General features: G+C 47.3%; 1 protein-coding gene across 5 annotated transcripts in view; it reads left to right on the top strand.

Moving 5' to 3' along the window:
- The window catches only part of PRKCA (protein kinase C alpha), a 242,300-nt gene that overhangs the window by 177,991 nt on the left and 39,127 nt on the right, over window positions 1-25,182 (top strand). For 2 of the 5 annotated variants that reach the window (XM_064150617.1, XM_064150621.1), the window contains 2 exons: window positions 6,018-6,047; window positions 22,733-22,756. The exons of 1 other annotated variant lie outside the window; for it this stretch is intronic. In XM_064150617.1, the coding sequence (XP_064006687.1) occupies window positions 6,018-6,047; window positions 22,733-22,756 (54 nt within the window). The remainder of the gene's footprint in view (window positions 1-6,017; window positions 6,048-22,732; window positions 22,757-25,182) is intronic. 2 more of the 5 variants (XM_064150619.1, XM_064150618.1) reach the window with 2 other exon arrangements.

The following is a 25,182-nucleotide window of genomic DNA, read 5'->3' as shown; positions in this document are numbered from 1 at the left end:
GGTAACTGTGTCCAGTTCTGGGCTTCTCAATTCAAGAGAAATGTTGAGGTGCTGGAAGGTGTCCAGAGAAGGGCAGCAAGGCTGGGGAGGGGCCTGGAGCAGAGCCCTGTGAGGAGAGGCTGAGGGAGCTGGGGGTGTGCAGCCTGCAGCAGAGGAGGCTCAGGGCAGACTTTATTGCTGTCTACAGCTGCCTGAAGGGAGGCTGTAGCCAGGTGGGGTTGGGCTCTTCTGCCAGGCAGCCAGCAGCAGAAGAAGGGGACACAGTCTCAAGCTGTGCCAGGGGAGGTCTAGGCTGGATGTTGTTAGGAAGTTGTTGTCAGAGAGAGTGATTGGCATTGGAATGGGCTGCCCAGGGAGGTGGTGGAGTTGCTGTCCATGGATGTGTTGAAGCCAAGCCTGGCTGGGGCACTTAGTGCCATGGTCTGGTTGCTAGGCTAGGGCTGGGTGCTAGGTTGGCCTGGCTGAGCTTGGAGGTCTCTTCCAACCTGCTTGATTCTATGATTCAAAGCCTGGATGAGGCACTTAGTGCCACAGTCTGGTTGCTTGGCTAGGTGCTAGGTTGGGCTGGAGGAGCTTGGAGGTCTCTGATTCTATCAGTCTCACTTATCACTAAAACTTAACAAGTCAATCATCTGCTCATACAGCAGTATGAGCAAATCAGTTTTCCAATGACTTCCAGATGATACATCAGCATTAATAGTTAGGGATAAAAATATCCTGCTGGAGGAAGTGGGAGGCAGGATCAAATCTGTCACTGTTTTTCCCATTTGGTTTTACCCTTTGCTTGTGAATTTTCTCCCCGGAATGGCATTTTTTTGTGGCCGGCTCCAAACGAAACTCCTTTCTCAGCAGGCACACTCAGAATCATTGGAGCTGCTCCAATAATTGTCCATGCTCAGGTTGCCATGGGAACTCCCAACAGTCCCAGGTGGCTCCCTGGACCCAAACTAGCAAATCTTCCATTTGCAGTAGCTACTGTTTTGCATGTAGGGATTTTCCTCTTAGAGGATTTTGCTAGGCAAAGCAAAAAGCAGCATCTTGAGGGAATGTGACCTTGTGTTTTTCATACCTGGTTGTGATTTGAGCAGCAAGATGATTTTTTGCCATTTAAGGCATTGTGCTGGTTTAGACTTTGGGGTTGGAGGGGGGAGGGTGGAAAGAAATGTGTGACCTGTTCCAGTGGGAGGTGTCCCTGCCTATGGTAGAGCAGCTTTGAGGTCACTTCCAACCTAAATCATTTCATGATTCTATGAAATTCTAAAACTTCTATGGAAAAGGATTTCTTTCAGTCTTACCAAACCCTTTTCCCTGTGGTTTAAAAACACTTCTTTCTATTTAAACATCACCTTAGAGTAATAGCAGAGTGATAATGGTTTACAAGTAGGCTGAGCAATTGTTCTGGCTGTGCTCTTCTTTCCACAGCACCATCACAGCAAATGCCACTGAAAAATAAAGCAGCTGTGATGGTCCATGTCAGTGATTTGATGTTATGTTTTCAGTTAGAGTAGCTCTAATCCTTATGTGTGGATACATTTACCCAGCACAAAGTATCATAGAATCAGCCAGGTTGGAAGAGACCTCTGAAATCATCCAGTCCAACCTAGCACCCAGCCCTAGCAAATCAACCAGACCATAGAATCATAAAATCAACCAGGTTGGAAGAGACCTCCAAGATCATCCAGTCCAACCTAGCACCATAGAATCAGCCAGGTTGGAAGAGACCTCCAAGCTCAGCCAGTTCAACCTAGCATCCAGCCCTGGCCAGTCAACCAGACCATGGCACTAAGTGCCTCATCCAGGCTTTGCTTGAACACCTCCAGGGATGGTGACTCCACCACCTCCCTGGGCAGCTTATTCCAATGCCAATCACTCTCTCTGGGAAGAACTTCTCCTGACATCCAGCCTAAACCTGCCCTGGCATGGGAACAATCACACACAGCATTGGTGATTGAAGTGATCCAAGCAGGTTGTTAGGAGGGAATAGGTTACTGCTCATATAATCTTCATTTTAAGGCATCTGTGGGGAGGGTGTGGAATGGTCCTCTTAAGTTGTCAGGCATTTACTTCTAATCATTTTCTTCAGTGGAGCACTTTCAGTATGGCTTGCATTAGAATCAAAATCATTCCCTTAGCTCCTGAGTGGGCTCAGATTGCTGTCCCCACCATGGGAGTCCTTGTGGGCCCATTCTGGTGGACTCTGGGAAGTGCTTCCTTGGGGACACAGATCTACATCTGCTGCTGTGGCTGCCACCTTGGAATTCATAGAATCATAGAATCAAACAAGCTGGAAGAGACCTCCAAGCTCAGCCAGGCCAACCTAGCACCCAGCCCTGGCCAATCAACCAGACCATGGCACTAAGTGCCTCATCCAGGCTTTGCTTCAACACCTCCAGGAACAGCAACTCCACCACCTCCCTGGGCAGCCCATTCCAATGCCAATCACTCTCTCTGACAACAACTTCCTAACAACATCCAGCCTGGACCTGCCCTGGCACAGCTTGAGACTGCGTCCCCTTCTTCTGTTGCTGCTTGCCTGGCAGCAGAGCCCAACCCCACCTGGCTGATGGTGTTGCTGTTAGAGATTTCAGCTGAGGCCTCAGGTGCCAGCAGCTTTCCCAGGCTGTTAGTTCTGTGCCATTCCATTTCATTAAGTGAACAGCAATCAAATCACTCCACAATAAGATGGCATTATCCAGGTAATTGCTCATTTCTGAAATACAATACATATTTCTGACCAATAATTGCCAGATTGGGTTAGTAAAAGCAGGGACCATTTTCATAGATTTAGCTCATTTACCTGCACCCAGCAGGGAATCATAGAATCATAGAACCAACCAGGTTGGAAGAGACCTCCAAGCTCAGCCAGCCCAACCTAGCACCCAGCCCTGGCCAAGCAACCAGACCATGGCACTAAGTGCCTCATCCAGGCTTTGCTTGAACACCTCCAATTGACATCTTGGGCCAGATCCATAGACCCATGTGTAGTCAGAAGGCAGACAGAGTAGCCAGGGAAGGTGCCCAGTCTGGTTCTATGCACTGTTTCCAGTCTCCCCTTTTTGGGATTGATCCAGGTACTTGATAAACCACCCAGGAGCAGCTCTTGTTATTGTGCAGTTGCCTGATGGGCTCTTTTGGCTGCCAGGCATGCTGAGATCTGGCTGTGCAGTGCTTCCCAAGGACTGTGGCTGATGAGGATGCATACCTCATGCTGTCACCTCTCAGGTTATCATTGCTTGAGTTATGTTTTCAGCTGCTCTGTGCCAGTGGAACTGCTGCTGAAGGCTGGACAGAAGCTAGACCCATAGTTTTCCTTCAAACAGATGGAAACATATGGAGAGAGGAAGCAGAGTTCAGAACAGGGTGCATATTGTCTCTGAAAATTGCAAGTGTAGAGTCAGTGGTGACATTTTGGTGACATCTCAGTGCTTCTAAACATAACTATTATTGTGAACCTAAAGAAAGTGACTTTTAAAATGCCTAAACCATTTTAAATGTAAGAACCAAGGATCAGTGCTGGGCCCAGTCCTGTTTAATATCTTTATTGATGAGCTGGACCAGGGGATTGAGTCCAGCATCAGTAAGTTTGCAGATGACACCAAGCTAGGAGCAGGTGTGGAGCTGTTGGAAGGTAGGAGAGCCCTGCAGAGGGACCTGGCCAGGCTGGATGGGTGGGCAGAGGCCCTTCTGTTGCTGCTTGCCTGGCAGCAGAGCCCAACCCCACCTGGCTACAGCCTCCCTTCAGTGACTTGCAGACAGCAATGAGCTCTGCCCTGAGCCTCCTCTGCTGCAGGCTGCACACCCCCAGCTCCCTCAGCCTCTCCTCATAGGGCTGTGCTCCAGGACCCTCCCCAGCCTTGCTGCCCTTCTCCAAACACCTTCCAGCACCTCAACATCTCTCTTGAATTGAGGGGCCCAGAACTGGACACAGCACTCAAGCTGTGGCCTGAGCAGTGCTGAGCACAGGGGCAGAAGAACCTCCCTTGTCCTGCTGCCCACACTGCTCCTGAGCCAGCCCAGGATGCCATTGGCTCTGCTGCCCACCTGGGCACACTGCTGCCTCCTCTGCAGCTACTCTTCACTAGCACCCCCAGCTCCCTCTCTGCCTGGCTGCTCTCAGCCCCTCTGTCCCCAGCCTGTAGTGCTGCTTGGGGTTGTTGTGGCCAAAGTGTAGAACCCTGCACTTGGCCTTGTTCAATCTCATCCCATTGGCCTCTGCCCACCCATGCAGCCTGGCCAGGTCCCTCTGCAGGGCTCTCCTACCTTCCAACAGCTCCACAGCTGCTCCTAGCTTGATGTCATCTGCAAACTCACTGATGCTGGACTCAATCCCCTGGTCCAGCTCATCAATAAAGATATTGAACAGGACTGGGCCCAGCACTGATCCTTGGGGAACACCACTAGTGCCAGCTGCCAACTGGCTGTGGCACCACTGATGGTGATGGTTTTGCCCCAGTCACTGGCTCTTTTGTTTTGGCAGTAAGGAAGAGAGGATCTCCACCCTAATCCCTGTGTCACCCCTGTGCTCTCCCATTCTTGAAGCATGTTGTGCCTAACTTCAGGCAGCTCAGCAAAGGTGCCATGGAGAAGAGAAAGAACATTGCTGACATTCAAAATGGTAGAAGAAAAGATTAAATGTGCTTCTCCAGAAGCAGATACTGAGCTACACTGAAATCATGACCAGCCAAAATATCACTGGCACATCAATCCATGCTTGTTATGTGTATGGAGCTATAAAAAGCAGAGCTGCTTTTTTTGGCTGTGGCACTCAGGCCTATTTTTAAACCCTGCATATTTAATCATTAGAGAATAGTTTGCAGCATTATAGAGATGCTGTTAGATGCCTCCATCTGTTCTATACTCTCGTTTGGCATGGGGAATTCCCATATGTAGTTAGCTGGAGCTTTCCCATCCACTCAAAAGCTAGAGGACTTGAGATTTCTTCCCCAGCTGACATACGTTTCTGGTCTCAGTGTGTGATTTCTAGGCTTTTCTCACTCTGTGTGTGGTGATTTGAGGTGAAGAATGCACACAGAAATTCCTGCTGGCAGCAGGGGATTTCTTTAGCCCTTCTGGAAGGGTTAAATGGTTGTCTTTGCAGAATCACAGCAACGTCCAGGTTGGAAGAGCCCCAGGGAGGTGGTGGAGTCAATGTCCCTGGAGGTGACAGGGAATCATAGAATCATAGAAACAACCAGGTTGGAAGAGAGCTCCAAGATCATCCAGTTCAACCTAGCACCCAGCCCTGTCCAGTCAACCAGACCATGGCACCGAGTGCCTTATCCAGTCGCACTTAGTGCCATGGTCTGGTTGACTGGCTAGGGCTGGGTGCTAGGCTGGACTGGATGAGCTTGGAGCTCTCTTCCAACCTGGTTGATTCTATAGCCCTATGATTCTATAGCCCTACTCTACAAGATTCATCTCAACACATATCCCTCAGCACCACATCCAAGCCACCCTTAAACTCATCCAAGGTGGGTGACTCCACCACCTCTCCAGGCAGCTCATTCCAGCCCCTGACCACTCTCTCCATGAAAACCTTTTTGCTCATTTCCAATCTAAACCTCCCCAATCTCAGCTTGAGGCCATTCCCCTTTGTTCTGTCTCCAATTACCTGTGAGTAAAACAAGTCAGAAGGAAGAATCAAGCCCAGCTGTGCTTTCACCCCTCTGTGGTGCTCATTAGTCATGGAGAGCCCAGACCACACATATCTGGACATGCATTTAGCTTTGTGCACTGCAGTGGTTGGACAACAGGAGGACTGGGGTGGATGTACAGGGCTGAAGTTGACGTTGCCCAGCAGCTGCGCTTCACATTGCTCTGCTGGAGTGTGTTCCTCTTGGGGTGGCTAACACCAGGAGTTCCTCTTTGTGATTTCTCTGTGCATAGCAGATGTGTCCGTTTCTGTATTCTTGCTGCTGTGTCTTTGTTTGTTTACTTCTGCTACTAATTGTTGTTGCTTTGCTTTGCCAGCCCTCTACTAATGAAGCAGTGTTTCTTCCTTTCCTGTTCTCTTCCAGGACTGTCATGTAAATATCCACTTCTTCCAGGTAGTTTTCTCCTTGCTCTTCTCCTACACCTTTCTCTTCACACACTCCTCTTTACCAGTATTTGAAGTTTATTAAATTCAACCTCATTCTCACCATGTTTTAAGGATGCACTTTTTTTTCCCCCCAGTTTAAGCTTTTCTAATGGTTAAAATAACCCAAAACAGTTGAAGTATGAATCTTTCCTAAGTGGTCACAAAATACTCCCCCAGATTAGAAGTTTCCATGCAAATAAAAAGTGGTCATCAACCCTCAGCAGGTGCAAATGTGCCTATCATAGAATCATAAAATCAACCTGGTTGGAAGGGACCTCCAAGCTCAGCCAGTCCAACCTAGCACCCAGCCCTATCCAGTCAACCAGACCATGGCACTAAGTGGCTCATCCAGGCTTTTCTTGAACACCTCCAGGGATGGTGACTCTTTCCTCATGAAGGAGTCAGTGAAATGCATGCCACCTGCTCCTGGCAAATGGGAAAGGGTGCATCTTTAATTTGAAAGCCACTCATGGAACTCCAAATGACTTCCATGGATCCAATGATGCTCGTATTCACTGGATGCTGAAGTAGATCATGATACAACATGCTTGGTACTGGATGCATTGCTGTCTGCTAGGTGGAGTATATTATATCATAACAGATACTACATCTGCCCTGGCATCTGGAATACCAATTTTCACCTCTATTTCCCCAGGGAGGTGGTGGGGGCACCATCCCTTGAGGTCTTCAAGAAAAGCCTGGATGAGGCACTCAGTGCCATGGTCTGGTTGAGTGGATAGGGCTGGGTGCTAGGTTGGACTGGATGATCTTGGAGCTCTCTTCCAACCTGCTTGATTCTATGATTCTATGATTCCATTTCACTTCTTTCACTGATCACCTCTCTGAATTAGCACCATGAAGGATATGCTGCCTGCACTGAGAACACACATGGGTGGACTTTTGTCACCTGCATGCATCTCCAGCAAATTCCTTTGCTTTATTAAGGCAAAGGTTGCTGACAAAAACCACACTTGCAGTTTCCTGCATCACTTATACATTTCATTACAATTCAGTCTAATTTACAGTTACAACTTGAAGCTTATGAACTGACTCAAAACTCTCTGAGGTGGCTGAAGCCACTAGCATCTTGAAGAAGAATATTCTGCTGTTTCAGTTGACCCAGAGCAGTTTGGGTGTTACAGCTCAGTGCTTAAAACACCACATTTTTAACCCTTAATACTTAACATTATTGATGCATAATTTTAATCAATATTTTCCAGGTGAACCAGAAAATAAGACCATTTGTCACTACCAATTTTATTTTCCTGATGCAGTAATCCTTAGTCCTACAATCAGTGACTTATTTTTGTCTTAACCTTGATTCTTTATCTGGTATCAAGCTCAGCAAAGCTTGTACAGAAGGGGACTACCCTTCCTCAATCCTTTGCATCTCTTCTTAATGGAAATCAAAGCCATGAAACTTGTTTAAAGCAGAGATTTTTTTCTGCCTGGCGTATTTTAAATCAGAGCAAAAGCTCCCCTGGATAGGATAAATACAAAGTTGAGTTGTCACTTTGTTATAAAATCCAGGCCTTGAAGTGCAGTGACAGAAGCTGTCAAAAGGCCTTGGTCAGTTCATGGTTTCATAGAACATAGAATCAAGCAGGTTGGAAGAGACCTCCAAACTCAGCCAGCCCAACCTAGCACCCAGCCCTGGCCAATCAACCAGACCATGGCACTAAGTGCCTCAGCCAGGCTTGGCTTCAACACCTCCAGGGATGGCAACTCCACCACCTCCCTGGGCAGCCCATTCCAATGCCAATCACTCTCTCTGTGAAGAACTTCCTCCTAACATCCTCTAACATCATGGGAGAGCACCTAAAAAAAGGAGCTGAGTGGTTTCCTGCAGCTCCTGCTTCGTAGGCAATGCTTATGCTTGGTCCTTGTGAAAGATGCATGGTGCCACATGCAGTTGGTGGTGAATGGTGCCACATCCAGTTGGCAGCTGGCACTGGTGGTGTTCCCCAGGGGTCAGTGCTGGACCCAGTCCTGTTCAATATCTTTATTGATGAGCTGGACCAGGGGATTGAGTCCAGCATCAGTGAGTTTGCAGATGACACCAAGCTAGGAGCAGGTGTGGAGATGTTGGAGGGTAGGAGAGCCCTGCAGAGGGACCTGGCCAGGCTGGATGGGTGGGCAGAGGCCAAGGGGATGAGATTGAACAAGGCCAAGGGCAGGGTTCTGCACTTTGGCCACAACAACCCCAAGCAGCACTACAGGCTGGGGCCAGAGTGGCTGAGAGCAGCCAGGAAGAAAGGGGCCTGGGGGTGCTGGTGGAGAGGAGCTGCAGAGGAGGCAGCAGTGAGCCCAGGTGGGCAGCAGAGCCAATGGTATCCTGGGCTGGCTCAGGAGCAGTGTGGGCAGCAGGACAAGGGAGGTTCTTGTGCCCCTGTGCTCAGCACTGCTCAGGCCACACCTTGAGTGCTGTGTCCAGTTCTGGGCCCCTCAATTCAAGAGAGATGTTGAGGTGCTGGAAGGTTTCCAGAGCAGGGCAGCAAGGCTGGGTAGGTGCCTGGAGCACAAATCCTATGAGGAGAGGCTGAGGGAGCTGGGGTGTGCAGCCTGCAGAAGAGGAGGCTCAGGGCAGACTTCATTGCTGTCTACAACACCTGAAGGGAGCTTGTAGCCAGGTGGGGTTGGTCTCCCCAGCAACAGAAGAAGGGGACACAGTCTCAAGCTGTGCCAGGGCAGGTCTAGGCTGGATGTTGTTAGGAAGTTGTTGTCAGAGAGAGTGATTGGCATTGGAATGGGCTGCCCAGGGAGGTGGTGGAGTTGCTGTCCCTGGAGGTGTTGAAGCCAAGCCTGGCTGAGGCACTTAGTGCCATGGTCTGGTTGACTGGATAGGGCTGGGTGCTAGGTTGGCCTGGCTGAGCTTGGAGCTCTCTTCCAACCTGCTTGATTCTATGATTCTGTGAACTCCACCAAAGAGACTCAAGAATTTCGTTTGTTTAATGGGGAAAAAAAATGCTTCCTTCTTTATTTTCTGCCTTTTCTCTCTGAGCTGTTACAAATCCCTACTCTTGCTTGCTGCTGACAGTGACTTAGCATCACTAACCTGAGCTCAGAAGCATCCCTGCATGCTGCATCCTGCAAACTAATAACCCCTGACGTTAGCATGTCTTTGGGAATAATTCTGTCAGTAATCAGTTTATCTGGGACTGCTGGGGAGGCTGTGTTCCCAAGTTTACAAGATTGGAACTGAAAGCAACCAGCAGGAGCAGCTGAAGATGGAAGGCTGTGTTCCTGAGGATCATGTAACACTTGTGAGCTAGAAGCCAGCAAAAATGAGTTTTCTAATACCATGGCAAATTGGAGTATGCTGTGAGCAAGGGCAGACAGCAAAACCCCCTCCTTTATTAAATGATCAGGCCCTGGGGGAAGGCTCACACATTGCTGCTGCTTGTGTGCCACCAGCAAAGGTTCTGTTGAAATAGATGATTTCCCCAGCACCATGCAGAAAACACCTCCATCTGTCTCTGTGAGTGTGTTGGAAGCCTTGGAGACAGAATCCCAGGGCTTCAGATCGCTCCTAGGCTGCAGCTTTTCATGGCTGCTGGTGTTTGATTGCAGGGATTTGCACTAAGATCAGGTGGAGCTGAAGTCCTTCCAGATTATTTTAGAGCAGACCTTTGATTTTATTCCCCCCCCCCTCCCCAATATGGAAACGAGTTTTTGTTGCAGAGGGGGGGTTCTCTGTACCTATGCCTCTTTGGCAGAGGTGAGAAATTAATTTGAGGCAATATAAATTTGATATAAAAATTGAATTTATTAAATTTAATAATCTTAACTCCTCTCCACCCCCCAACCACTGTGTATCAATATTTAGTTTGGTACACGATTATGGAAACTATTTAGGACAAAATATGTGCAGGGATTGGGTTATTTAACTAGCAAACATTCAACCTATAAACAGAGAGAGGAGTTTCCCCTTTGGCTTAATGCTGCTTGGGACCTTTATGCTCTTTGCCCAGCAGGGTGGGCTGGAACTCTGTCTGCTCTATGGCAGGGATAACTTATCACAGTATCATCAGGGTTGGAAGAGACCTCACAGATCATCAAGTCCAACCCTTTACCACAGAGCTCAAGGCCAGACCATGGCACCAAGTGCCACGTCCAGTCCTGCCTTGAACAGCTCCAGGGACGGCGACTCCACCACCTCCCCGGGCAGCCCATTCCAGTGTCCAATGACTCTCTCAGGGAAGAACTTTCTCCTCACTTCGAGCCTAAATTTCCCCTGGCACAGCCTGAGGCTGTGTCCTCTCGTTCTGGTGCTGGCCACCTGAGAGAAGAGAGCAACCTCCTCCTGGCCACAACCACCCCTCAGGTAGTTGTAGACAGCAATAAGGTCTGCCCTGAGCCTCCTCTTCTCCAGGCTAACCAATCCCAGCTCCCTCAGCCTCTCCTCGTAGGGCTGTGCTCAAGGCCTCTCCCCAGCCTCGTTGCCCTTCTCTGGACACACTCAAGCATCTCAATGTCCCTCCTAAACTGGGGGGCCCAGAACTGGACACAGTACTCAAGGTGTGGTCTAACCAGTGCAGAGTACAGGGGCAGAATGACCTCCCTGCTCCTGCTGGCCACACCATTCCTGATGCAGGCCAGGATGCCACTGGCTCTCTTGGCCACCTGGGCACACTGCTGGCTCATGTTCAGGCAGGTATCAATCAGCACCCCCAGATCCCTCTCTGTCTGGCTGCTCTCAGCCACTCCAACCCCAGCCTGTACCTCTGCATGGGGTTGTTGTGGCCAAAGTGCAGCACCCTGCACTTGGAGCTATTGAACACCATCCCCTTGGACTCTGCCCATCTGTCCAGGTGGTCAAGGTCCCGCTGCAGAGCCCTTCTGCCCTCCAACCCAGTCACATCTGCCCCCAGCTTAGTGTCATCTGCAAACTTGCAGAGGTATTAAAGCTTTACTCACAAGTCTTATTATTAATCACCCTCCAGGGCTGCGTCACAGCCTGTGCCCAGTGTCCAGACTTCAGGGATCTGCCTGTGGACTCTTTGAGGCTGGAATTTTCCCAGCTTGAGGGGAGATGATAAATCTTCCCAGTCTCTGGGGAAATACTTGTCTCTGACCTTTGCTCTCCTGTCGAGGGATGATCTCTGCCTTTGGTGCTGCTGTCTTCTTCTGGATGCTGCGTCCAGGGATATCCCAGTATCACAGTATCACAGTATCACCAAGGCTGGAAGAGACCTCACAGATCATCAAGTCCAACCCTTTACCACAGAGCTGAAGGCTAGACCATGGCACCAAGTGCCACGTCCAGTCCTGCCTTGAGCAGCTCCAGGGATCAGCTTGGCAGGGTTTCAGGAGCAGGAGAAGAATATCCATGCTGTCTCTGGCATGGGTCTCCACACGGGCAGCAGGCCATGTGTGTGGGTGCAGACAATCCCAAGTCTGCTTCCTGGTTCTCTCAGCAGCAAAGGCTTTTACCAGGCAATGATGAGCGGCGAGCGTGCAGAGCGTGCGCGGCTGCTGGGAGTCTGAGCTCCGTAGCTAAATCAATGCAGGATCAGGTCCTGATAGCAATACAGCTTGCAGATGTGCACAGCTGGCTTAGGAGGCTATAGGCTCCTTTCATATATATATGTGCAGGCTTAAATGAGCTTTGCATCTAAGGTACACAGGCAGGTGAGCTGGGTATGAATCAAAGCATGAGGTTGCTCTCTTCTCTCAGGTGGCCAGCGCCAGAACAAGAGGACACAGCCTCAGGCTGCGCCAGGGGAGATTTAGGCTGGAGGTGAGGAGAAAGTTCTTCCCTGAGAGAGTCATTGGACACTGGAATGGGCTGCCCGGGGAGGTGGTGGAGTCACCGTCCCTGGGGCACTTCAAGGCAAGGTTGGACGTGGCACTTGGTGCCATGGTCTGGCCTTGAGCTCTGTGGTAAAGGGTTGGACTTGATGATCTGTGAGGTCTCTTCCAACCCTGATGATACTGTGATACTGTGATGAGGTCTGAGCCTCTGAACGCTGCAAGTGAAGGTCAGAGCTGTGTCTGAGCCTTGCAGGTGAGTCGGAGCAGCAGGGAGCTGCAGTGCAGTCCGAGCTGAGCTGCAGGTAGCGTCAGAGAGCACGTGTTGTTTTCCTCTGCACCCCCACACAAAGCTGGTGAGGGGCCTGGAACACAAACCCTATGAGGAGAGGCTGAGGGAGCTGGGGCTGTTTAGCCTGGAGAAGAGGAGGCTCAGGGGTGACCTTTTTACTGTCTGCAACTACCTGAAAGGAGCATTGTAGCCAGGTGGGGGGTGGCCTCTTCTCCCAGGCAACCAGCAATGGAACAAGGGGACACAGTCTCAAGTTGTGCCAGGGGAGGTCTAGACTGGATGTTAGGAAGAAGTTCTTCACAGAGAGAGTGATTGGCATTGGAATGGGCTGCCCAGGGAGGTGGTGGAGGCACTGTCCCTGGAGGTCTTCAAGCAAAGCCTGGCTGAGGCACTTAGTGCCATGGTCTGGTTGATTGGATAGGGCTGGGTGCTAGGTTGGACTGGATGATCTTGGAGGTCTCTTCCAACCTGGTTGATTCTATGATTCTATGATTTATTGACTGTGGGCCGAGATTAATGTCCTCTTTGACCACTAGAGTGACCAAACCTTACCACAATAGGCAGAAGCTCTTGCCTGGACTCACCCAAATATGGGGATCACATGGATTTACCCCAGGGAGACACCAGCTGTGCGTGTGTGGCTTGCACAACCTATTTGCAGCCAGGGGTCCTGGCAGAAGGACATGTCCAGGCATGTATAGGCAGAAACAAGCCTCTGTTTGGGCATACAGCCCCTCCACCACATGTTATGCTTAAAAGCAAATCCTGCACTCCAGGTTTTGGGTTTGTGAGGTTATTTTTATGGTTGCAAATCAGCAGCAATTTGCATAATTAGCAAATGAAGGAGCATATATATAAAGGATTCCTTTTAGTTTTTGCTTTGGCACTTGGGGATTTGCTGTTCTGGCATCACAGTCATTGTTTGGGGGGTTTATTACCACTACCACAATATATTCCTGCAAAAATGTCTTGAGTGTTATTCCTGGGCAACCTCTTTAATTACTTTTCATCTAGTTAGAAACTGCTCTGTTGCAGGGGATAGAAGGTTTGGCAATAAATGCAGAAAGCAAAGCAAACTCAGGTGGCCACAGGATTATTAAAGACATTAAACATGTTGACAGTGCCAAATGGATAACTGGAAACTCTTCCCTCTCTGGATTTCACAGCTCACAGCCAGAGAGCTGCTGTCCAGGGCTGTATTCCTTGAAAATGCCTTCTCAAACAATGAGGTTTCATAGTTACTTGGCTTAGTTGTCTGAATTTCTAGGGAGTAACTGATTTTTTAGAGATCAGCTATTTCAAGTGCTTCGTTCCAGCTTTAACTTTTATACAGCAGCACCAAAAGTAGTAAAATATAAAATAGAATCATAGAATCAGGCAGGTTGGGAGAGAGCTCCAAGCTCAGCCAGTCCAACCTAGCACCCAGCCCTGGCCAATCAACCAGACCATGGCACTAAGTGCCTCATCCAGGCTTGGCTTCAACACCTCCAGGGACAGTGACTCCACCACCTCCCTGGGCAGCCCATTCCAATGCCAATCACTCTCTCTGACAACAACTTCCTAACAACATCCAGCCTAGACCTCCCCTGCCACAACTTGAGGCTGTGTCCCCTTCTTCTGTTGCTGCTTGCCTGGCAGAAGAGCCCAACCCCACCTGGCTACAGCCTCCCTGGAGGGAGCTGCAGACAGCAATGAGCTCTGCCCTGAGCCTCCTCTGCTGCAGGCTGCACACCCCCAGCTCCCTCAGCCTCTCCTCATAGGGGTTGGGTTCCAGGCTACACCTTCCCTTCAGGTTTAAAATGACATAACATAAAATGAAATAAAAGTTAAAGAAAATAATATAAAATCACATAAAATGAAATTAAAATGAAATAACATACAATGAAAATAAAATAATATAACATAAAATGAAAATGAAAGAACATAAAATGAAATCAAAGTAACATAAAATGAAATGAAAAGAACATGAAATGAAATTAAAATAAAAGAACCTGAAAGAATATAAAAATAAAATTAAAATAAATGACAATAATATACAGTAAAATAAAAATAAATAAAAAGAAAAGAAAATAACATAAAATGAAATTAAAATAGCAAAATGAAACTAAAATAGAAGAACATAAAGGAACATAAAAATGAAATTAAAATAACAAAATCAAATTAAAATAAAAGAAGATAAAAAAATAAAAATAAAAATAAATTAAATTAAAATAAAAACAAAATAAATTCAAATTACAACAAATTTGAAAAATGAAATTAAAATAAAATAACTATAAGATAAAATGAAATTAAAATAACAAAATGAAATTAAAGTAAAAGAACATAAAAAGAAATTAAATGAAAATAAAAACATAAAATAAATTTAAAATAAAATAAAATTGAAAAATGAAATTAAAATGAAATTAAAATAACAAAATGTAGTTAAAATAACAAAATTGAAATTTAGATAAAAACATAAAAAGAAATTAAATGAAAATAAAAACATAAAATAAATTTAAAATAAAATAAATTTGAAAAATGAAATTAAAATAAAACAAAATTAAAATAAAATAAAATGAAATGAAAATAACAAAATGAAATTAAAATAACAAAATGAAATTAAAGGAATGTAAAAAGAAATTAAACGATAATAAAAACATAAAATAAATTTAAATTAAAATAAAATTCAAAATTGAAGTTAAAATAAAATAAAATAAAATAAAATAAAATAAAATAAAATAAAATAAAATAAAATAAAAATAATAAAATGAAATTAAAATAAAGAACATAAAAATAAAATTAAAATAAAAACATAAAATAAATTTAAATTAAAGTAAAATTGAAAAGTGAAATTAAAATAAAAGAAATATAAAATTAAATGAAATTAAAATAACAAAATGAAATTAAAATAAATATAAAATTAAATTTAAAAAAAATAAGTTACTTTTTAAAAAATGAAAATAAATTTAAATTAAATTAAAATAAAGTCACATAAAATGAAATGAAAATAAAATAAATACAAAAATAAATTAAATTAAAATAAAATAACATTAAAATCAATTTAAATAAAATAAAGTAACATAAAATGAAATTAAAATAAAATGAAAATAAATTTAAATTAAATTAAAATAAGTCACATAAAATGAAAATAAAATAAAATAAATACAAAATTGAATGAAATTAAAATAAAAGAACATGAAAATCAATTTAAATTAAAATAAAGTAACATAAAATGACATTAAAGTATAATAAATTTAAAATTCAATGAAATTAAAATAAAAGAACATGAAAATAAATTAAAATTAAAGTAACATAAAATGAAAGTAAAATAAAATAAATTTAAAATTCAATGAAATTAAAATAAAAGAACATGGAAATAAATTAAAATTAAATTAAAATCAAGTCACATAAAATGAAATTAAAATAAAAGAGCATAACTTAAGATGAAAATGAAATAAAAGGACATAAAAGAACATGAAAATAAACCAAAATGAACCTAAAAAGAACGTAAAATCAAATTTAAATTAAAATCAGATAACATAAAAGGAAATTAACAAAATGAAATGGAAAGAACACGAAAGGAAGGGGAAGGGGAAGGGGAAGGGGAAGGGGAAGGGGAAGGGGAAGGGGAAGGGGAAGGGGAAGGGGAAGGGGAAGGGGAGGGGGAAGGGGAAGGGGAGGGGGAAGGGGAAGGGGAGGGGAAAGGAAAGGAAAGGAAAGGAAAGGAAAGGAAAGGAAAGGAAAGGAAAGGAAAGGAAAGGAAAGGAAAGGAAAGGAAAGGAAAGGAAAGGAAAGGAAAGGAAAGGAAAGGAAAGGAAAGGAAAGGAAAGGAAAGGAAAGGAAAGGAAAGGAAAGGAAAGGAAAGGAAAGGAAAGGAAAGGAAAGGGGAAAGGAAAGGGGAAAGGAAAGGGGAAAGGAAAGGGGAAAGGAAAGGGGAAAGGAAAGGGGAAAGGAAAGGGGAAAGGAAAGGGGAAAGGAAAGGGGAAAGGAAAGGAAAGGAAAGGAAAGGGGAAAGGAAAGGGGAAAGGAAAGGGGAAAGGAAAGGGGAAAGGAAAGGGGAAAGGAAAGGGGAAAGGAAAGGGGAAAGGAAAGGGGAAAGGAAAGGGGAAAGGAAAGGGGAAAGGAAAGGGGAAAGGAAAGGGGAAAGGAAAGGGGAAAGGAAAGGGGAAAGGAAAGGGGAAAGGAAAGGGGAAAGGAAAGGGGAAAGGAAAGGGGAAAGGAAAGGGGAAAGGAAAGGGGAAAGGAAAGGGGAAAGAGAAAGGGAAAGGAAATGACATAACATAAAATCAAATCAAACACATGGGCGAGTGACTGTAATTAGAAACCTCCCCAGATCAGCATCCCCGTGGAGATGCTGTGTGGCCATAGCGAGCTGCTGGGTTGTCCTCTGGGACGCTTAGTAACTAACATCCCTTGAACGTGATGCTGAGCTGGAGGAAAGGATTTCTCCTCGGAGTGAGGAACCACAAGAGGTCAGTGCAGAACGTGGAATAGCTCCCAAAGCAAGCGGCTGCCTCTAGCGAAAGCCCTGGAGGGATTCACGCACATCGCTTGTGTTTCCCAAGGAGAGAAACAGACAAACTCAGTACGCTAAACTATTTCCATACGATTTTCCATGCACCCCTTTAAGCCAGATGTTTTCTTTCCTGGCACTGATGATAATGTTTGTTTTAATCAAACTATTTAATGATTTGCAGCCACATCAAGCAAATGCTGCCTCTGCTCACCCTTATTTCACTCCATTCATCTCGACCTTCAGGTGCCTTTGGAATTCTGTGCTTATCTGCCTTTGTAGTGCTTGACTTAATGTACTGGGCGAGAGAAATGGAACCTCTGTGAGTCACTGAGTTGAAGGATCTCATGGATTGCCTTCCAGTGTCTGAAGGGATCCCACAGGAAAGCTGAAGAGGACCTTTTCTTCAGGGTGTCTAGCAATAGGACAAGTAGGAATGGTTTGAAGGGATAGAATGGATCTTATGAGTGAGATTCCCAAGATGAAAATAAATGAGTGCAGAAGAACAGCTTTCTGGTATTTGAACATTTTCAGTGCTCAGAGAAACACAGAATTGTTTTGGTTGGAGAATCAGAGAACTATAGAGTCATAGAATCAACCAGCTTGAAAGAGACCTCCAAGCTCGGCCAGGCCAACCTAGCACCCAGCCCTATCCAGTCAACCAGACCATGGCACTAAGTGCCCCAGCCAGGCTTGGCTTCAACACCTCCAGCCACAGTGACTCCACCACCTCCCTGGGCAGCCCATTCCAATGCCAATCACTCTCTCTGCCAACAACTTCCTCCTAACATCCAGCCTAGACCTCCCCTTCCACAGCTTGAGGCTTTGTCCCCTTCTTCTGTTGCTGGTTGCTTGGCAGAAGAGCCCAACCCCACCTGGCTACAGCCTCCCTTCAGGTAGTTGTAGACAGCAATGAGCTCTGCTCTGAGCCTCCTCTTCTGCAGGCTGCACACTCCCAGCTCCCTCAGCCTCTCCTCATAGGGTTTGTGTTCCAGGCCCCTCCCCAGCCCTGCTGCCCTTCTCTGGACACCTTCCAGCACCTCAACATCTCTCTTGAATTAGAGGAAGTTCTCCACCATGAGAGTGGTGAGAGGCTGGAATGGGTTGCCCAGGGAGGTGGTTGAGGCCCCATCCCTGGAGGTGTTTAAGGCCAGGCTGGATGGGGCTCTGGCCAGCCTGCTCTAGGTAGGGTGTCCCTGGCCATGGCAGGGGGGTTGGAACTGACTGATCCTTGTGGTCCCTTCCAACCCTGATTGATTCTATGACTCTATGAATGCCAGCAGGGAATCCCTGGCTGCAAAACCACCTGTGTAAATAACCTCATGAAACAGTGACCATGTCCATAGGACAGCCATGGTGTCTCTTGCTGTGTTGCAGTGTCTTGTGTAGGCATCTGCTGCAGTCTAATCCAAGCTTGCTCCTTTCCATATGGATAAATACATACATCAGTGCAGGAAACTTCTGGAGTTTGGTTCATTAGTTACTTGTTCTTGAGAGGAGGATGTAAGAATCAGTGAGAGGGCAGAGCAGGTGGGGAAAAGCCATCTTCTTTATAAGCATTTTTAAGCCAAGGAAAAAAGCACAGGAGCCAGGGATTGTTCTGTTTTACAGGAAATTTAATGCCACAGCATCTCCCCAGATTGCTCAGCTCAGGGTTTGCAGGGGACAGGGCAAATGGCCAAGAAAGTTCCTTTCCCCCTGTTGACTTGCAACATCAAGGACACATCTGCTGAGGCTGGACCAAGCTGTCACCTTGTGCTGTCCCCTCTCTGGTGAAAGCTGCTGGGCTGCTAAATCATTCAGAGCTTAGGCTCCAACTTCCTCATCTCTCTGGTTTCCATGACTACAAAAGTCTCTACTAATGAATTATAAGCCTGCATTAGGTTATGGTATTAAGCTTAAACCTCAGTCTGATGAAGTATTAGGTCTTGCTGGGGCTTAGGAATGGACTCTTCTCATTTCAAATTCTCAGCATCCTGATAATTAAGTTGCATAAACTAGGAAATTGATAGTCCTTCCTGGCATCTATAATTACATGGAATTGGAAATGCAATAATGTAAGAAACAAGCTGTCACAGTGATGGAGAACATGCCAGGGAATGGGTGATTATTTTTTGTTTCCTTCAGATTTTGACTTGAAATTTATGGGATTTATTTACTTTATTAAACACTTGATAATGGCTCAGCCCATTCATCAAAAGGCCTGCTTGGCTTCATGACTGGAAACCTCAACAGGGCTTCTTGTCCTTCCTCAAGGCTTGGATGGATTCCTTCAAGTTTCTCCTTCTTTTTTTTGCATCCTCTGTATGAGCTTTGCCAGCTCTGTCAGTGACATCTTGAGGTGCTGGAAGGTGTCCAGAGAAGGGCAATGAAGGTGGTGAGGGATCTGGAGCAGAGCCCTGTGAGGAGAGGCTGAGGGAGCTGGGGGTGTGCAGCCTGCAGAAGAGGAGGCTCAGGGCAGAGCTCATTGCTGTCTGCAGCTCCCTGCAGGGAGGCTGTAGCCAGGTGGGGTTGGGCTCTTCTGCCAGGCAAGCAGCAACAGAACAAGGGGACACAGTCTTGAGCTGTGCCAGGACAGGTCTAGGCTGGATGTTAGGAGGAAGTTGTTGTCAGAAAGAGTGACTGGCACTGGAATGGGCTGCCCAGGGAGGTGGTGGAGTCACTGTCCCTGGAAGTGTTGAAGCCAAGCCTGGCTGAGGCACTTAGTGCCATGGTCTGGCTGACTGGCTAGGGCTGGGTGCTAGGTTGGACTGGATGAGCTTGGAGGTCTCTTCCAACCTGGTGGTTTCTATGATTCTATGTAAAGGTGAGTGCCATAGCAGGGCTGCAGGTCACACTAACAGCATGGCAAGAACTGACAAAATGGGTGTTGAGAAGCAAGGAAGGAACAGTCTGAAGAGCACTGTGCCACTTTCACTGCTGCAGCCCAGGAGGCTTTGGCTATGAGTGTGAAATTAACACTCAGTTACATCTGTCACTACCTGGACTCTACACAAGAAGCATCAGAGCAACTCCAGTCCCAGACAAACACTAGAATCATCCAGCCTAGTCCTGCCCTGGCACAACTTGAGACTGTGGCTCCTTGCTCTGTTGCTGCTTGTCTGGCAGAAGAGCCCAACCCCACCTGGCTACAGCCTCCCTTCAGGTAGTTGCAGGCAGCAATGAGCTCTGCCCTGAGCCTCCTCTTCTGCAGGCTGCACACCCCCAGCTCCCTCAGCCTCTCCTCATATAATACAAGAATTGGGAACAGAAATCATCAGGAAAAAGGAAGCTTGGAGTGGGCTGGCTCCATTCCATCACCTGGTGATGTTTGAAGAGCTTTTTAGGGTCTAGGAAAGAGCTGGTGAGAAGTTGTTGCAGTGCAAGAGGCAGAGACGTTGGTAGTTAAGGGGATTGAACTGTGGCAAGAGGACGTTGCTGCTCCACACGTGTCAAGGCAGTCTGGAGACACAGGACGGAGCCTGCTCAGTCAGTCCTTGGGCTGATTGCCCTCCTGCTGGCACAGTCAGACTAAAGCCAGGGCTGCTCTCTGTTGGCACATGGTTGGTTTGCTGTTGGTGGCTGAATGCGGCTGCGCGGGCAAAGCAGTGGGTGCCAGGTGGAGTCTGCTGGGGAGGAGGAGGAGAGAGGCTGCTGGTGTGCAGTGGGAGCAGAGCTGTGCATCTCCAGGAGGCTGGGCTGCAGGGAAATCTCCTGCAAGAGGAAAGGGAAAACGCACATGTAGATTTATTCTTCACTAGGAGTGCTTTATCTGTGCAAGTGGTTTTAAACCTCTTCTTAGCGCAGATGTGAGGAGCTCTCCGAGGCTTTTCCCAGCAGGTGTCAGCGGAGCTCCGGAGCTCGGGGTGCGATGTGGGCGCTGAGCTGTGCCCTACCCAAAGAGCAGCTGCGTGTGCCGTGTGCGGGCACAGCTCCCCTCCACGCGTGCTGGGGGTTCGCCGGTGCTCCTCAACGGTTTTTCTTTTATCACTTTGGCCTGTCGAAAATTCGTGAGCAGTAGATCTGCCTGCTGGGCAGCTGCCGGCTTGCTGAGAGCGAGTTGCCTTGACAACCGCTACGAGCATCCTCCTGCCGCAAGGTCTTTTGTTAGCCGCGATGTTCGCTCGTGGGAAATGCCCTGGGTTTCTCCCTGCTGAAGCTGAGCCGGAGTGGGGTGGTGTGTGGCAGCAGGTTTGGAACCCAGTATTCCCTTGGCGTGTGGGAACAGAGCCAGCCCAGCTGAGTGCTGCCAGCAGCAGCAGGAGAACTAGCGCAGGTGAGAGGCGCAAGGCGTTAATAAGGTCGTGGGGTGTAGCTCATCGCCTTGGAAACACCGAGGGGAGGAATGCGAATGGTGTCAGCTGTTTGGGTTTGGTTCTTCACAGGTTTGCTTTATTTACTGGCCAATGGGAAAGGCGAGCAGCACACTCTTAGTGCTAACTCTTAGTTTCTGGACTATAGGGAATAAGTGAAAGGTGAAAGAGCGAATCGCACAGAATCACAGCACCGTGCAGGTTGGCAAAGCCCCTCAGGATCACCAAGTCCAACCTATCACAGTATCACCAAGGTTGGAAGAGACCTCACAGGTCATCAAGTCCAACCCTTTACCACAGAGCTCAAGGCCAAACCATGGCACCAAGTGCCACGTCCAGTCCTGCCTTGAACAGCTCCAGGGATGGCGACTCCACCACCTCCCTGGGCAGCCCATTCCAGTGTCCAATGACTCTCTCAGGGAAGAACTTTCTCCTCACCTCCAGCCTAAATTTCCCCTGGCACAGCTTGAGGCTGTGTCCTCTCGTTCTGGTGCTGGCCACCTGAGAGAAGAGAGCAACCTCCTCCTGGCCACAACCTCCCCTCAGGTAGTTGTAGACAGCAATAAGGTCTCCCCTGAGCCTCCTCCTCTCCAGGCTAAACAGTCCCTATGGCCCTACTCTGCAAGGTTCACCTTAAGCCATCTCTCTAAGCACTGCTTAGGTTTATTTTTTATTCCCATTAGCTCCTCTGCACACTGAAAAGTCAAAGTTTTGCAAAGACTCAACAAGAACATTTCCTGCCATGGAAAATTGACTGCAATAATGGCTTATTATTCCCTAAATCCTCCTTTCCCTTTCCCCCCATTTTCATCACACCTCATTATGTTTTGGAGAAGACCTTTTTTTTTTTCAGATCTAACCACTTTTTCACATGTAACCATTCCATGATTCTGTGACATTTGTTGCACTTAGATTGAAAACAAATTCCAGGGACTTTTACTGCAGAACCTAAGATACCATAGAACCATAGAATAAAGCAGGTTGGAAGAGACCATACTTTGAAACCAAAATGTTGGGCTAAATGAGGCAAGTGCCTGGACCTGAGCTGAGTGTGGCTGGTGGGACTGGGAGCTTGTGTCATAGAACCATAGAATTGGCCAGGTTGGAGGAGACCTCCAAGCTCAGCCAGGCCAACCTAGCACCCAGCCCTGGCCAGGCAACCAGGCCATGGCACTAAGTGCCCCAGCCAGGCTTGGCTGCAACACCTCCAGGGACAATGACTCCACCACCTCCCTGGGCAGCCCATTCCAATGCCAATCACTCTCTCTGACAACAACTTTCTCCTAATATCCAGCCTAGACCTGCCCTGGCACAGCTTGAGACTGTGTCCCCTTGTTCTGTTGCTGCTTGCCTGGCAGCAGAGCCCAACCCACCTGGCTACAGCCTCCCTTCAAGTAGTTGTAGACAGCAACGAGCTCTGCCCTGAGCCTCCTCTTCTGCAGGCTGCACACCCCCAGCTCCCTCAGCCTCTCCTCACAGGGCTGTGTCCCAGGCCTCTATCCTTTCTAAGAAGCACAAAAATCATAGAATAGATTCATAGAATGCTCTGGATCGGAAGGGACTCCTAAAGCTCATCTACTCAAACTCCCTCTGCAGTCAGCAGGAACATCCTCAACTAGATCAGGTTGCCCAGAGCCCTGTTGAGCCTCACTAGGAATATCTCCAGGGATGAGTCCTCAACCACCTCCCTGGGCAACCTGTTCCAGTGTTCCACCACCCTCATGGTAAAGAACTTATTCCTAACATCCACCTCTAACTTCTGTTGCACTCCTTGGAGAAGAGTGTTTGGGCTGAATATATAAAGTCTGTCTCACCTGTGGTTTCAGGGTAAAAGAAGTGGCCAAGATAAGGTGCGTCCAAACTGGAGGAAGTAAGATGATGTGCATGCCTTGTTTTCTCTCAAGATTAACTCTCCTGCCTGCAGTGCAGACTAATTTATTCTTTAACATGCAGTTTCCCTGGTTGGTTTGCTGCAGGCTGGCTTTGTTGTAACACTACTGTGCTTTTCTATTAAGCTGAGCAGCCCAAATGGAAACTTAATCCAGGGCCTGGAATGCCATCTTCAGCTTCAGCAGGTTTTCATATCCACACACACACACACCTCCAAAAAAAAAGAGGTGGATTCAAGTAGGATTCTGCTGTTTCCCAGTTGATGCTAAGAGGCAAAATGTCACTGCTCTTTTCCAGCAAACCTTCAGTAGTCATTTGCATTTATGGCCCTGCTGTAGCTGCAAAAGTGCTTCTCATAGGTTTGGAAAGGTTGGAAAGGACCTCCAAGGTCCAGTCCAGCCATTAGCACTGCCAAGTCCACTGCTAAAGCATGGCCTTCAGCACCACATCCAGGACACTTCCAGGACAGTGATTCCATCATTGCCCTGGGCAGGTTTTGCTCTGGAAGAGAGCTTTGGTTGCATGGCATTTTTCCTCCGTGATACTCAAGGTGTCTCAGGTAGAAAACTCAGAGTTGAGCTTGGAGAACACTTTAAAAGATTCCCTGTTCCTGACCTTAGGAGAATGCACTAACATAGGCTGTATCTGGCTGGCTGAGCTCAGGACATCCATGAAGCTTCTAAGAGAGGTTTTGGGTTAGGTTTATAGTTCAGCATAACAGCATCTCATTCTTGAAGGCAGATGCTAAGTACTAGACCTTGCAGGGTTTATGCCATAAAGATGTCTTTAATGTCCCATCAAAACCTTGGTGGCACAAGTGGAGCTCCTCATGGCTTGACCATGTTTATCTAATTTTATTTCCATGCCCACAGCCTAATTTTGTTTCAGTAGCTCTGGAAATCTTTCTGTACATAGTTCTAAGAAGGCAGCAAAATGCTGTGCCTTGAGGCTCAGTCAGAGCTGAGCCCCATTGCAGTAGCTCTTAATGGATCATCTGTGCAATGTTTTGGTTTGGATTATTGTTGTTTCCTTTTCTTTTTCCCTCCCAGTGCACATTTGCCAGCTTTGAAATTCCCACTCTGTTTTCCCGAGGACCTTAAGCCAAAAAAGCAGTGAAAGGAATTCAGATGCTAAATGGGAGGAACTTTTTTTAGCATGCTCATGAGCAGATGGTTGGTGGCCTAGCTGAAGGGGAGCACAGAGCTTTGAGAAGGTGATGATACTTGCTGAGGTCCATAGCCCATTCCACTTGGGTCCATGTGCTTTCATTGAGGCAGCCTGGTTGCTCTGCAGCATTTCATGGATGCATTTCCCTACCTTTTCTTGCACAGAGTTTGCAGCAGGGTCCTCTGTTTCCAGTGTAGCAGTGCCTGGGTTAGAATCATAGAATCGACCAGGTTGGAAGAGAGCTCCAAGATCATCCAGTCCAACCTAGCACCCAGCCCTGGCCAATCAACCAGACCATGGCACTAAGTGCCCCATCCAGTCTTCTCTTGAACACCTCCAGGGATGGTGACTCCACCACCTCCCTGAGCAGCCCATTCCAGTGCCAGTCACTCTCTCTGACAACAACTTCCTCCTAACATCCAGCCTAGACCTCCCCTGGCAAAACTTGAGGCTGTGTCCCCTTGTTCTCTTGCTGCTTGCCTGGCAGCAGAGCCCAACCCCACCTGGCTTCAGCCTCCCTTCAGGTAGCTGCAGACAGCAATGAGCTCTGCCCTGAGCCTCCTCTTCTGCAGGCAGCACACCCTCAGCTCCCTCAGCCTCTCCTCATAGAGTCTGTATTTCAGGCCCCACCCCAGCCTTGCTGCCCTTCTCTGGACACCTTCCAGCACCTCAACATCTCTCTTGAATTGAGGGGCCTATAACTGCACGCAGTACTCCAGGTTGATGCCCTGAGGTGGCTCAGCACTAGTGATGGGATAACACAACTGTCAGCTTCCCATCAACGTGGATCGCTCACAACCAAGTGCATTCTGATGAGCTCCTGCCTGCCTTGGCCACCTACCTGGAGCAGATGGCACAGAAGCCCTCCTGACCAGCCAAAAGATCTTAGAATCACAGAATCATTTTGCTTGGGAGAGACCTTTAAGATTATCAAGTCCAACCATTGACTCGGCATTGCCAGGTCACCACTGAAGCAGGTCGCTCAGCACCACATCTACACAACTTCTAAATCCCTCCAGAGATGGGGACTCTACCACTTCCCTGGGCAGCCTGTGCCAGGGTTTGACAACCCTTCAAGGGGAGAGTGATGATCTCCTTAAAAATCCTAAAGAAGGAATAGCAAATGGAGAGTGCCAGCTGATGAGAAAAAAGACAGAGCTGGCAGTAGAGAAGCATCTCTGGAGCTCGCTCAACAGAAGCATTTGCTTCTGAGGGTGCA

Source organism: Pogoniulus pusillus, chromosome 11 (assembly GCF_015220805.1).
Source record: "Pogoniulus pusillus isolate bPogPus1 chromosome 11, bPogPus1.pri, whole genome shotgun sequence".
NCBI lineage: Eukaryota > Metazoa > Chordata > Aves > Piciformes > Lybiidae > Pogoniulus > Pogoniulus pusillus.
Note: the sequence above shows the minus strand (reverse complement) of the source record. Positions and strands in the feature narration are given on the sequence as shown.